This window comes from Pseudophryne corroboree, chromosome 10 (assembly GCF_028390025.1).
Source record: "Pseudophryne corroboree isolate aPseCor3 chromosome 10, aPseCor3.hap2, whole genome shotgun sequence".
NCBI classification, from domain to species: Eukaryota; Metazoa; Chordata; class Amphibia; order Anura; family Myobatrachidae; genus Pseudophryne; species Pseudophryne corroboree.
The window spans coordinates 96,727,622-96,743,041 of record NC_086453.1 but is presented as its reverse complement, the minus strand read 5'-3'; the positions used below and the strand labels follow the sequence as shown (position 1 = coordinate 96,743,041).

Below are 15,420 nucleotides of genomic sequence, written 5' to 3'. Positions count from 1 at the left end.
TTCTCCTATGGCACTCTGGAGTCAGCAATCCCTCCTAATACTGACCCATCCATGCCTCTCTAAATACAATGCAAAAAATGGTAAGCTGCTCAATCAGATTGTGATGTCACTCAGGTGCTAAAAGGGAGGGGTAATTCTGTGTAGGAAAAAACAATGTGTTCCCTAATGCACACCGAGTGAAAAATATTACTACATAATAGTCAGATAATACGGAGATCTTAGTTGCGTTTATCTGCAGATATAGGGTTAAGCCCCCAGGCCGATTGACAAGGCTTCTCCGTCACTGGGGGTCCCTAATTCTTAATTACTTAAAGGGGGCATGACTAGGTAACGCCTCCTACATTACTGGGGCCCGAGAAAGCTAGGGCCCTGGTTTATGCCCAAGGAAGTGTACTGATTTATTAGAGATGTGTGTTGCATTACAGGGAGTTTGCGCTTCATTACAGGGGTTGTGTGAGCTGCATTACAGGGGATCTATGCGTAAGGATGTGCACTGTATTACAGGAGAGGTGTGAACAATTGCATGAACCTGTTGGAAGGGAGAAAACTAGTGGGTGCCATTTCAAATGCTAGAAAATAGTAAAGTACAGCATATTATTGGGATGCAATCAGGACCAGACAGCAGGATCCTGATAGTCAGAATCACGATGGATCCCGGAGGTAAGTATTGGGGTTAGGGTTAGACACTAGGAGGAGAGTTAGGGTTACGCTGCAGGTAAGTGGGTTAAGGTTAGGCCCTTGGGGAAGGGTTAGGGTTTGGCTGCGGGAGGGGAGGTTAGGTTGCAATAGGGGGAGGTTAGGATTAGGCTGCGGTATTTGTGAGTTATAGGTAGAGTGTGGTGAGTTATAGGTAGGGTATATATACTTACAGGGATCCATCAGAATTTTGACTGTTGGGATTCCTCTGACCATCTGGATTCTCACTGGTGGGATTTCGTACCCAACCCTATGCCTATGGTACAACGTCTTGTATTACGGTATTGTTGGGCTGAAGAGCAGACTTTTTAACCATCACTTCACTGCATTTTAAATAAGAGATATGTATCAAAGAATTTGTATATGTTGTATACTGATAGATACTAAAAAAATATATGCATTATATTGTTACTGTCTACCATAAAGTATCTGTTTGACTTTGTGTCACACACAGAGCACACCTCTGGATTTCATAGACACAGGAAAGGCTCTGAAGGTACAAACTGAGAAACCCCATCTTGTGAGTCTCGGAAGCGGAAGGCTGAGCACCGCCATCACTCTCCTGCCCCTGGAAGAAGGTATTTATATATTATTAAAATATTGGTATATTACTCACCCCACGACTATTTCCTCTACCACATTAATGTAGATTTATGTTATTACATAGTGCATATTTATGGTGTATGGTTTATCAGTAATACACTAAATGTACTAAGTATTCAGTGGCTAGCTGTACTTGTCCTTCTTGAAGTAATTAATACAGTTCCAAGAAAAAGTATGTGAACCCTTTGGAATTTCCTGGATTTGTGCATAAATTGGTCATAAAATTTTTCTGATCTTCATCTAAGTCACAACAATAGACAAACACAGTCTGCTGAAACTAATACCACACAAACAATTATATGTTCTCATGTGTTTATTGAACACACCATGTACACATTCACAGTGCAGGGTGGACAAAGTTTGTGAACCCTTGGATTTAATAACTGGTTGACCCTCCTTTGGCAGCAATAACCTCAACCAAACGTTTCCTAAAGTTGCATATCAGACCTGCACAATGGTCAGGGGGAATTTTGGACCATTCCTCTTTACAAAACTGTTTCAGTTCAGCAATATTCTTGGGTTGTCTGGTGTGAATCGCTCTCTTGAGGTCATGTCACAGCATCTCAATCGGGTTGAGGTCAGGACTCTGACTGGGCCACTCCAGAAGGCGTATTTTCTTCTGTTGAAGCCATTCTGTTGTTGATCTACTTCTGTGCTTTGGGTCGTTGTCCTGTTGCACCACCCATCTTCTGTTGAGCTTCAATTGGTGGACAGATGGCCTTAAGTTCTTCTGCAAAATGTCTTTATAAACTTGGGAATTCATTTTTCCGTCGATGATAGCAATCTGTCCAGGCCCTGAGGCAGCAAAGCAGCCCCAAACCATGATGCCCCTCCACCATACTTCACAGTTGGGATGAGGCTTGATGTTGGTGTGCTATGCCTTTTTTTCTCCACACATAGTGTTGTGTGTTTCTTCCAAACAACTCAACTTTGGTTTCATCTGTCCACAGAATATTTTGCCAGTAGTGCTGTGGAACATTCAGGTGCTGTTTTGCAACCTTCAAATGTGCAGCAATGTTTTTTTTGGACAGCAGTGGCTTCCTCCGTGGTATCCTCCCATGAACTCCATTCTTGTTCAGTGTTTTACGTATGTTAGATTCGTCAACAGAGATGTTAGCATGTGCCAGAGATTTCTGTAAGTCTTTAGCTGACAATCTAGGATTCTTCCTCACCTCACTGAGCATTCTGCGCTGTGCTCTTGCAGTCATCTTTACAGGACGCCCACTACTAGGGAGAGTAGCAACAGTGCTGAACTTTCTCCATTTATAGACAATTCGTCTTACGGTGGACTGATGAACATCAAGGCTTTTAGAGATACTTTTGTAACCCTTTCCAGCTTTATGCAAGTCAACCATTCTTAATCGTTAATCGTAGGTCTACTGAGAGCTCTTTTCTGCGAGGCATGGTTCACATCAGGCAATGCTTCTTGAGAATTGCAAACTCAAAACTGGTGTGTTTTTTATAGGGCATGGCAGCTTTAACCAACACCTCCAATCTCGTCTCATTGATTGGACTCCAGGTTGGCTGACTCCTGACTCAGATTAGTTCTTGGAGAAGTCATTAGCCTAGGGGTTCACATAATTTGTCCACCCTGCACTGTGAATGTTTACATAGTGTGTTCAATAAAAACATGAGAACTAGAGATGAGCGGGTTCGGTTCTCAGAGAACCGAACCCTACCGGACTTCACCATTCGAGCCCGGATCCGAGTCAGGCTCGGGTTTTCCCGCCTGACTCTGAAACCAGAATGAGGCAAAATGTTATCATCCCGCTGTCGGATTCTCGCGGGGTTTGGATTCCATATAAGGAGCCGCGAGTAGCCGCCATTTTCACTCCGGCATTGGAGAGTGTACAGAGAGGCGTGTCTCCGTTCTCTCAGTGTCTGTGTCTTGTGCTGTATTTGTCCAGTAACAGTGGTTGTGTCCTCTTGCTGCCATATGTCCATTGCTGCTATGTTGTGCTGCATCAGTTCAGTGGTGGTGTATTGTGCTGCATCAGTCCAGTGGTAGTGTCCTGTGCATCAGCTATCAGTCATTCCAGTGACCAGGCAGTCACAGTGGTATACTCTGCTGCCATATGTCCACTGCTGCCGTATAATAATAATAATAATAACAACAAGTCCCTTACAGTGTTGCTGTGTTGTCCTGCATCAGACCAGTGGTAGTGTCCTGTGTATCAGCCATCAGTCACTCCTGTGCCGCATATTGTGTTATATAACTCCAGAAAAATAATGTAGAACAAAGATTTGGAGGATAAAATACGGAAAGATCAAGAACCACTTCCTCCTAGTGCTGAAGCTGCTGCCACTAGCCATGACATAGACCATGACATGCCATCGTCGTCTGCCAAGGCCGATGCCCAATGTGATAGTAGAGGGCATGTAAAATCCAAAAAGCCAAAGTTCAGTAAAAAGACCCCAAAAAATAAATTTAAATCATCTGAGGAGAAACGTAAACTTGCCAATATGCCATTTACGACACGGAGTGGCAAGGAACGGCTAAGGCCCTGGCCTATGTTCATGACTAATGGTTCAGCTGCACATGACGATGGAAGCCCTCAACCTCCATTTTGCCATTTAATTCCAGTGATTTTGACGTATAATTCCAGTGATTTGGACGTATAATTCCAGTGATTTTGCATTATAATTCCAGTGATTTTGCAGTATAATTCCAGTGATTTTGCCATTCAATTCCAGTGATTTGAACGTGTAATTCCAGCTGACCAGTGTCTGACACTGCAGTGCCACTCCTAGATGGGCCAGGTGTTTGTGCCGCACACTTGTGTCGCTTGGCTTAGTCATATAGCCACCTCGGGGCAACCTTTTGGCCTAAAAACAATATTGTGAGGTGTTCAGAATAGACTGGAAATGAGTGGAAATTAATGTTATTGAGGTTAACAATACTGTAGGATCAAAATTACCCCCAAATTCTGTGATTTTAGCCGTTTTTATGTTTTTCCCCCAAAAATCATCCAGATCCAAAACCAAAACACGAAAGGGTGGTTTTGGCAAAACCAAGCCAAAACCAAAACACGAAAGTAGAATTAGAACCAAAACTAAAACACAAAACACGAAAAGTTCCAGCCGCACATCTCTAGAGAACATATAATTGTTTGTGTGGTATTAGTTTCAGCAGACTGTGTTTGTCTATTGTTGTGACTTAGATGAAGATCAGAACACATTTTATGACCAATTTATACACAAATCCAGGAAATTCCAAAGGGTTCACATACTTTTTCTTGCAACTGTATATGGGTCAATTTAATAATTTAGTAAAACCATCCCAAAGGAAAATAAGGAGTTAATGCAGAGTTTCCAAAACTTCGCAATTACAGGTGTGTCCTCATACATCTTGCCTCAATTCGCCATGCAGCAGGAGATACCTGGTGTGAGTCAGCTGGCAGCTCCCGGGCAGCTATTCAAACGTCAGGCGTCTTTTTTGCCGAAAATGCACCTTATTCGCATCGCTATGTGACTAGGACATACAGGCAGCTTATGCTGATTAAAATTATATGTGGCATGCCTATATTCTGTGTGTGACTGCGGCTGTATCTGCATATGAAATGCTATGTTACAGTGATTTTCAGGAGAACACTGTGGGGTAATTCAGAGGGTAATTCAGACCTGCTCGCCACTCTGCGAATTTGCAGAGGTTTGCGATCAGATAGTCGCTGCTCAGAGAGAAAACGCGCCCCGTGCAAGTCTGCGTACACCTTGAGAAAATCTCTGCGAACGCCTGTCAGCTGCAAATCCATTTGCAACTCACTCACCATCGAATGTTTTTTCCAGTCTGTGCATAGCCCAGAACCTACTCCTACAGTGCAATAGAATCACGCTGATTGGGGCCATCACACACCCTCCCTGAAAACGCTTGGGAACGCCTGCGTTTTCCTGACACTCCCAGAAAACGACCAGTGACCACCCCCAAATGCCACCTACCTGCCAATCAACTTGCGTACGCCTAGCGATCAAAAAAGTCACTGGATTTTTTCTCAGTTTGGCCTCATGCGTGCGCACTACGATCTGTACGCATGCGTAAACGATCAATAATCGTCCACCTTGCGAATTCGCACAACAGCGATCAAGTCTGAATCGGGCCCTGTAACATAGCATTTTGTATGCAGATGCAGCCACAGTCACACACAGAATATAGGCATGCCGCATATCATTTTAATCAGCATAAGCATAGCAATGCGACTTAGATACATTTGAATGAAAAAGTCGCACATAAAGACGCTCAGCGCTATTGAGTCATACCGCGGCATGGCGCAAGTAAAAGGGCCGTTTAACATGACTGCAGCAAGGATGTAGGAGGACAAATCTGTACACTCCAGGTTTTAAGGATATCCATGATTGAGCCCAGGTGACTTTAACCCTTTTCACACCGCACAAATAACCCGGTATCGACCTGGTATATTGGCGGGTCGATGCGGGTCGCTGTGCGGTGTGAAAGGGGTCACTGCCGGATTCCCAAGTCGCCTGACCGGTTATTTGAACCCGGGAATAAAGAAGGGTTATTCCCCGGTCAGGTGCAGTGTGAATGGGTTGCCGGGTTGATGCAACCCGGGACCCGTTCACAGTACAGGAAGAGGCGGTGTGGAGATGATCTCATCTCCCAGCGCCGCCTCCGCCCCCGATGCCGCCTCTGTCCCCGCCCCCGATGGCAACCTGACACAGCATATTGCCGTATCGGGAAGCCAGTCTGAATGGTTCCAATACCGGGTCCAATACCGGGTCGCACCTGGGAAGGACCCGTTTCCAATACCCGGGTGCGACCCGGCATTGCTATGTGAAAGCGGCATTAGTTACTGCCTCAATCAATTTCATTTAACCATCTGGACCCAATCATGAATTCTCTTAAAACCTTGGGGCAGATGTATTAACCTGGAGAAGGCATAAGGAAGTGATAAACCAGTGATAAATGCAAGGTGATAAACACACCAGCCAATCAGCTCCCATATGTAAATTAACAGATAGGAGCTGATTGGCTGGTGTATATCACCTTACACTTAACACTGCTTTATCACTGGTTTATCACTTCCCTATGCCTTCTCCAGGTTAATTCATCTACCCCCTTGAGTTGACTGTAAAGGTGGAGTTCGGGAAACTGAGTTAATGTAGAGGATTTATGTTTTTCAAAATCATCAAAGAGTTGCGTGAACAACGTATATTGGCAAAAGATTTCATAATACAATAAGTAACAAGCAAACAGGACATTGCCACTTCCAAAAGACAATTACACACAGTTACAAACGTTATTACTCCTTCTGGCATCCCCTCTTGCCAAGACTGTAGTGATAGTAATTACTCGAATGCCCAGTGTATCTGCAACTGAAAGTCCTAATACTGTACTGTCCCTAAATATCACAAGGTGGGTTCCTTATCTCAATGCCCCTAAAATAACTACCATCACATGTGGCCACCAGGGCACACAGCCAACCGGAGGCACCCTGAGAAACTGCACTGGGTGCTGGCCAAATACTCTGCGGGACTACTTTCACTAACTGTTGCCATGTTGTGCTGCAAGTGCCATTACACAAGTAGACAGAAAATATTGTTTTCTAAGAAGCAAAAACCAAATTCTGAATAATCTGTTATTAACACGACAACATAAGAAAAGAATAGAATATAGCACAGATAGAACTGGCACACTGAGACTGACTAGATCTTAGCTGGAACACGGATAGCAAAAGGTTGCCGACCCTTACTCTAAACCAGGGGGGATTTGACATGCAGCGCTCTAGCCGCTGTAGAACTTGACATTCTGGCATGCCCTGCCACATTTTTGTTATTAGCATATGCTACATCTATGGCAGCACATGCTGGGGTGTGTAGTCCCACACAGTAGCTGGAGGGCCGCGTGTTAAATACCCCTGCTCTATATTGTCTGACTGAATCTTATAATCTTCATTATTGTACATATTGTAGATGTGAACTGCACTGCAATATATACACTGCATAATATTTGGTACCCATATAAAAATGAACAAAAAAGCAGTATAAAATAAACAGCACTTAATTTTTTTGTTATATTGTATCCAAAACCTGAGTTATAACCATGTTCCACAGCCGCAATAACCCGGATTATTGCCAGGTCTACCCAGGTTGTGACTGGTCCCTGAAAATAACCTGGGAATCCAACACTTGTAAGGGTGCAGTGTAAACGGTTAACCCTGGTCATCTGATCCGGGTCCCATTAAAACCCTATGCAGAGCCGGCTTATTGGTGCTTGGAGATGATGTCATCTCCAAGAGCCAGCAAAGGGAAGAGCAACCACTAATCCATGTCCAGCCTGCGGTATGAACCTGGTTTCAAGCCGCTGTGATTGAAACACATGTTCAGTTACCCTGGTCAGACCCGGGTTTTAGGCGGTAAAGGCGTATAATTGGGCAATATTTACAGAGCAGCTGATTGTAAACCCTGGCGGTTTTACGGTGGTAATGCAATCCACCAATTTACTAAGGATAAAACCGACACAAAATCACTGAGAAAGCACACTTCAGAATAGGTTAGAACAGAATTGAATAACAGAGCACCATCAAGGTTGTAGACCATAGAAAGAATAGAATAGAAACCCTGGATTTTTGATGCGGCCGTCTTGAAAACCCTACTATAAAACCAACGACAAACCCACCGAAAGAAATGACTAGCCCCAGACAGGCGTGTCTGCTGAAACAGCTGGTAAATTAATTGATTTTTACAAGCAACAATTGATTGACAGGAATATCATCCAATTAAGCTATGGAGGATTATGATTAACACAAAAAAAAAGACTATATGGAAAACACACCTCAAATAGACAAATACAGAACAAGGGGATCGATATGGGATCCTGGTGGTCAGGAGACCATTGCCAGGAACCCGACAGCCAGAATCCTGGCAGCGAGCACAGAGTGTCCCTTCGCGCGCTCTGTGCTTCGGGCTCGGTGGTGACCTGGTAATTTAACTGCATACCAGAACAACAAACAAGACAATTTCATACCCTCCAACATTTTACACATAAAAATTGTTACAAAGTCAAAAAGGGGCGTGGCCATGGGTAAAGGGGCGTGGCCACACCCCTTTTCCTATACTTTCAATGGAGGTTTGGAGAGCCAATAATCGGTACAGACCATAAAAAAAGGTACTGTACCTGCCAAAAAGGTGCAGCTGGAGGGAATGCAATTTATATAAAAAAAAAATCTCATAACAATTACCAATCACTTTATATTTAATCATAAACCCACAAAGTGAAACTAACCCAGCTGTCTGTTTCTATGATGTCAGGTGTATGTTGGTCCTGTAACAGCACCATTAAATAAATGAGAATAGAATATTTTATAATCCACTGTGGTCTGTCTCTATGTTAACTATTAAATTGTGCTTTATATAACAAATAGAGTATCACAAGTAAATGATTATGAATACAATAGCTTCTATTTAACAGTGGTCTGTTTCTAGTAAATTATGTTAATTGAATGTTGTTTCTATAAAAGCACCATGAATAGAATGGCTTTTAATCTGCAAGTCTGACAAGTCTCTATGTGATACCCCACTAAAGGCCCCTGTACCTGGACTTACATGGGTATCCCCTTTACACATAACTTTCATTGAGCCACTGAGTGGGAGAAATTTAGAACCCAGTAGCTTGCAAATGTAAGCAACACGAGCACAGCCAAAGAATGAAAGTGAAACTAAAGGAGTTTGTTGGGGGTGTATCTGAGGAGGCCCAGAGAGAGACTGAGGGAGGTATCCATTGCCGCGGCTAATTGGTTCGCTGGGGGCTATACAATTAGTCCTGATAAGCCGGAGCTTGTCCCCGATGCCGGCACCTATCGGGGATTATGCTTTGCGTGCCTCAGGTATAATCAGAGGTAAACTAAGATGGTTCTTTATGTGTAAGAGGTATACTAAGATGACTCTGGATGTGTTAGAGGTACAATAAGATGGCTCTGGAAGTGTTAGAGGTATACTAAGACGGCTCTGGATGTTAGAGTTATACTAAGATGGCTCTGGATGTGTTAGAGGTATACTAAGATGGCAGTGGTTGTGTTAGAGGTATACTAAGATGGCACTGGTTGTGTTAGAGGTATACTAAGATGGCACTGGTTGGCAGTGGTTGTGTTAGAGGTATACTAAGATGGCAGTGGATGTGTTAGAGGTATACTAAGATGGCAGTGGATGTGTTAGAGGTATACTAAGATGGCTCTGGCTGTGTTAGAGAATCACCAGATTGAAACTTCAGAGACGAGTAATCGCTAGATCAAGTTTTGCGTTTTCAGCAGTTACCCATTTATTCACGAATTTCATGACTGAATCCAAAAAATCGCTTAAGAACCTTAACACACATCAGTATACAAGGTCCATCCCAACAGCTACTGTATATAGTAAAGAAGTATAGTACATTTGCAAAAGACGTTTAGTGATAAAGGACAGAGATAATTGGTGTCATGGGGGTAATTTAAGTCTGTGGAAAGTGTTGCCGGGCATTGCCGTGATGTCTGGCTGCGCACATAAAGGGCAATAATGGTAATGCCAACATCGCAATTTTTCCCTCAACCTCTATGAGGTGCGAGGGAAAACTGTTGCTGCCGGCAGGATCTGATGTTTAGTGTTGGAATGACTCATGTTGTTGAAGTCAAGAATTGAATTCCCCCCATAGTAAGAGCTGGAAATGTTGACTACCTATCAGGACCAGATTTCTATCATCTATATGAGCTGTACCTAGCTATCCTGCTACCCAAGGTTGCAGCTGACATGATACCCTTTTACCCCATGATGCTGATTTTCCTGTAGTCTCAGTATTTTGTCTTCTGTCATAGGGAGGACCATTTTAGGTCATGCATCCAAGGATATTCTCCTACGAGGTCCTGGTATTGCAGCAGAACATTGCTTCATTGAGAATATCCATGGCGCTCTCACCCTTCATCCCTGTGGTAATCCATGTGCTGTTGATGGGCTTTCAGTTACTCAACCCACCAGACTGACACAAGGTAAGCTAAAATCTGATAACCTCCTGCAGACCGGAGATGTTCTGCATCTATATGATTGTTCTCATTTTATGGCTGTGCTCCGGAACACTTTCACTGGCAATTACTTAATATTAAGTTTTTATTCAACCCAATCAGATTTTATATTGGTTTTTTTTTTAGACACAAAGGGGTTCTTTTGTTATAAAATTAAAATACAACAGCAGGGAACTCCCAAGTGAGCACTAATGTTTTGGGGTCTCACCCCCTTGGGATTCTGTCCAGCTCCATCAATGTGAGATTTTAGGAAAGAAGGCCATTAACCTTCGGTTTACCTCATTCACCATCTGTTTCCATCTGCATCCATGTATAAGGAAGGGGATGTGAAGCACAAAGAAGTCTGTGTATGGCTTAAGGAGTTGAGGGGGTAATACAGACCTGATCACTGGGCTGCGTTTTTTGGTGCCCTGCGATCAGATAGTCACCGCCTACAGGTGGAGGGTGAATTCGCTGTGCAAGTGTTCGGTCGGATGTGTAGCAGAGCTGCACAAACTGATTTTGTGCAGTCTCTGCTCAGCTCAGGACTTACTCAGCCGCTGCGATTGCTTCTTGCTGATCGGGGCCGGAGCTGACGTCAGACACCCTCCCTTCAAACGCTTTGACACACCTGCGTTTGTCCGGACCATCCCTGGAAATGGTCAGTTGCCACCCACAAACGGCCTCCTCCTGTCAATCACCTTGCGAATGCCCGTGCGATTGGATTTATCGCACCATCCCGCCGCGGACCGGCAATCCCCGTTGCTGCAGTCCGTCGCGCCTGCGCATTGCGGTGCATATGCATGCGCAGTACAGATCTGATCACATGTTGTGCGAAAACGCACAGCAGTGGTCAGGTCTGAATTACCCCCTGTGAATCTTTGTCATACTAGGCATCATACCGGGACCCCGGAAGCGATCTATGGGCCTGACTCAATGTTGTACGCTAAAAGCACAGCAGCTACGTCTTTGGACGGCAAAAGACGCCCACTGTCGGCATTGCAGATCCGAGTGCTGCGTCTGAAGACAATCTTCATTCTGTGAGATCTGCACATACGCAGTGCAGTATCTGCAGATCTCAAACAATCAGCGAAACATCGGGATGCATACAACTCTGAATTCAGTCCTATGGGGGTTAATCGGGTTTATTAGCAAACAAAAAAAATTAGCAATTGGGCAAAACCATGTTTCACTGCAAGTGGGGCAGATACAGCACGTGCAGAGAGAGTTAGATTTGGGTGGGTTATATTGTTTCTGTGCAGGGTAAATACTGGCTGCTTTTTTTTTTACACTGCAATTTAGATTTCAGTTTGAACACACCCCACCCAAATCTAACTCTCTCTGCACATGTTACATCTGCCCCACCTGCAGTGCAGCATGGTTTTGCCCAATTGCTAACTTTTTTTAGTTTGCTAACAAACCTGAAAAAGGCCCTATGGGCCTAATTCAGCATGGATCATTAAAGTGAGAAATTGCAGTTGTCTGCTAGTAGAAAGGTGCCGCCCTGACAGAAAGAATAAGTGCCCCGTGCAAATATGCGAATGCATCGCAGATCGATATACACTCGCAGATGCATACGCAAATCCTGGAACATCGAAGAGTCTTTGCCGTCTGAGCAAATGTGAGTAGGTCTGAGGCTGCCACTAATCTATGGCTGAGACGGGCTGAAAGTGGTCTGCACTGACGTCAGAGACCCTCCTCAAAAACGTCTGGGCACGCCTGCGTTTTTTCTGACACGTCCAGAAAACTGTAGTTTTTCCGCCCAGAAATGCCGGCTTCCTGTCAGTCAAAGAGTGGCTGCACTGTGTTTACGATCTGTACGCATTTTCTGTCGCTGTTACCCCACGCGCATGCGCAATGTGTACGCTACACATGTGCAGTCGTTCGATAAGCACTCCATTTGCAAATTCTCTAATTAACGATTCAGACCTGATCGCTGTTGTGTGTTTTCGCACAGCGGGCAATCAGGTCTGAACTGCGCATGCATATGCACCACAATGCGCAGGCGCGATGGTCCGCAGCGCCGGGGAGCGCCGGGAGGGTGCGAAAAATCCGATCGCTCCGGCAATCGCTAGAAGGTTGACAGGAAGAGGCCATTTGTGGGTGGCAACTGACCGTTTCCAGGGAGTGTCTGGAAAAACGCAGGAGGGGCCCGACGTTTTTTGGGAGGATTCGTGATGTCTGCTCCGGTCCCAATCATTGCAGCGGCTGAGTAAGTCCTGGGCTGTACAGAGACGTTTGTGCAGCTCTCCTGCACATGCGATCGCACCCCTGCACAGCGAATTCCCCCTACCCCTGTAGGCGGCGACTACCTGATCGCAGGGATGCAAAAAACGTACCCTAGCGATCAGGTCTGAATTACCCCCTATGTCCGGAGAGGGGACTGAGCTTTAAAATTATGCTGGGTCATCTTTAGAAATCTACATAGACCTGTGTGCAACACTGTTAGATTCAAAGTTTTATTAAGAATATATACTTGGTAGCTATGCAATTGGGTTTAAGGCCTACACCTAAGTTCGTATCCCTGGGCCCGCGAGCTCCCATTGTATATTATAATGATTACACTGCTTAATATTTATAAACAACAACCTTATCTCTTATTAATTGCCCTAGTAAAGAATTACCATTAGTATCACATCTGTATATTTACCCTGCAGGGCTATTTGCTCTGTACGGTTTTCTCTACCACTATTAGATTTGGTTTATGTAATGTAATATGAAATGTTCTTTGGGCCTAAAGCTGTGTGAAATCGAACAGCGGACGATTATCAATCGACTGCGTACGCGTACGGATCGTAATGCTCAGGCATGAGGCCAACATGCATTTTTTTTATCGCTAGGTGAAATCAGGCTGATTGACAGGAAGCGGGCGTTTGGGGGTGGTAACTGCCCATTTTCTGGGAGTATCAGGAAAATTGCAGGAGTTCCCAATCGTTTTCAGGGAGGGTGTGTGACGTCAGCTCCGGCCTCAATCAGCCTGATTGTATCGCACTGTAGGAGTAAGTCCGGGCCTAGGCACAGAGTGGAAAAATCATTCGATGGGGAGTGAGATGCCACTGGATTTGCAGATGTCCGCTGTCTGGCCAAGTTTTCGCACGGCGTACTCAAGCATTTGCACACTCGCAGAGGAGCGATCAGGTCTGACTTGGGCCCTTTGTTGGATTGGTTTTGGGAGTTTGTGTGCATTTAACAGAAACAATAGTGTTTAAACAAAAGAATAGATGGTTTAGATATGTATTAGTAACATATTTGTCTATGAAGTACGACTGAGTCTTTGATTCCTCTTTCTGTATCTATTACCCAATCTGTATAACTATACATGTGGCACCATTCCATGTACTGAGAGTTTTTCACCTTTGTAGCATCAATGTTTGCCACGGTTTTGTTGGGTTTCTCTTACACCCTTTTTACCACCTACATGCTGGGTCTGATCCGGGTTTTGGAACGTAGTGTTATTCCTGCGTCGGCACCTTTCACACTGCACCTGTGTGCAGTATTTCTGTTGTGTCGACGCTTGGAGATGACATCATATTGATATTCACTTGGCAGTTCATCCCCCACCCCACATTGACCTGCTGGAACAAGTTATGGAGATACTTGGGTTTCCTCAATAATTTCGCCTGTGGCCCCTTTGTTTGATAACCCTGATTTTCCTCCAGGCATATCGAAATCTACCTTTTGAGTGTGCTGACAGATGGGGGTAATATGTGTGAGCCAGCTGGTGGGTGCTGCCAGTGTGTCTTCTTTTGGTGATCTCCAGGCCACATGGTCTTTGGACGATTCTGAAGCTTGGCGTTATCTGCAGTTCAGCATTTTGTTCAGAGCAGGGACTGTGGCAGACTGCTGACCCCTTATGAGGCCATGGGCTGGACGTAATGACGCCTAAGTTTGGCTGCCGTGCGGGATGCTGGCTGAACTCGGATGTTTTTTTAAAGGGGCAATCGCTTACAAACCATGTCTTGTAAGTGATTGCCCCTTTAAAAAAAAGTCAGAATTGTCCAGTTCTATATCCCTTTTGGGAGAAAGTTTAGGCAGAGACACTGCTACTGATCCCTCTTTCTGCCTCTTGAACCTGTCTACTGGATCTACAGCTGGTTATAGGAAGTCGCTACTAAAACACCTTAATAGCACTACTAAAACAGTAATTTGCGTGCATTTGGAGGTCCATTTCCCCACCCATGCGTAAAGAATGATTTCATATATTAGACTTCTGTATTGCCATGGATGAACTCCTATGGGTTTTAGAGGAAGAGGAATTTGTGCCATTTGGAGTCCGTGGTTAGAATTTAAGACCTCTAAAGCTGGGTACACACTGGGTGATATATCCGCCTATTTATCGCGAGCAGCATGGTGGATGTGTACACCCGTTATGTCTGTGGATGACAATGTTCCCAGACATATTGCACTGGCTTTGCAGTACAGCCGATGCCCGATATATCTGCGTACATCGGCTGCAGGGACTGACGGTACAGCTAGGTGGACAAATTCAATTGCCCACACTGTTGTGATATGAGGACCAACATATCGAGCAGCTGATTGGTAAGTGTATAAGATTACCTGAGCTAGCCGCTCTGTTGGCACAATGCCGTCAAGTTGGTGTAGTGTGTACCCAGCTTAAGACTTATGCAACTGCAAGCTTATAAGCGCTGGACATAGCCCACTCCTACCATCTAGGGGCCAAATGTAATAGAGTGAGAGTTTCAGAAAGTGAGAGATTTGGTACGTTTTTTTCAGTTATTTTTTAAAGTGGCAATCATTTACACTACAAAACCAGGTTGATCTTGCTGTGTAAATGATTGCCACTTTAAAAAAACCTGCACAGCCTTACCAAATCTCTCACTTTTTGAAACTCTCACTCTATCTAATTTGGCCGTTGGTGTCTTGTATCTCACCAATTGTTCCACTCCTAGACTATACCAACTTGTTTATTAAGTAGTTACATTAATGGACAGTAAGTAACAGACCACCTGCCTTTCTCCCTCGTGTCCTAACCCATGTTCTTTATTTTGATACCTTCGTACAGATATGTAAGGTTTATTTGTTACAATGTCTCTTTTTGATTAGTTATTCGAGAAGCCCTTTTTAACATGTCTATTATACTTTTGTATATCTCTATTACTAGACATAATGGTTCGGACAT

General features: G+C 44.4%; 1 protein-coding gene across 16 annotated transcripts in view; it reads left to right on the top strand.

Annotated features, from left to right (window-relative positions):
- PHLDB1 (pleckstrin homology like domain family B member 1) overlaps positions 1-15,420 on the top strand; it is a 280,745-nt gene that overhangs the window by 132,297 nt on the left and 133,028 nt on the right. For all 16 annotated transcript variants that reach the window (XM_063942622.1, XM_063942623.1, XM_063942612.1 and 13 more), the window contains 2 exons: positions 1,151-1,274; positions 10,098-10,268. In XM_063942622.1, coding sequence (XP_063798692.1) covers positions 1,151-1,274; positions 10,098-10,268 — 295 coding nt within the window. The remainder of the gene's footprint in view (positions 1-1,150; positions 1,275-10,097; positions 10,269-15,420) is intronic.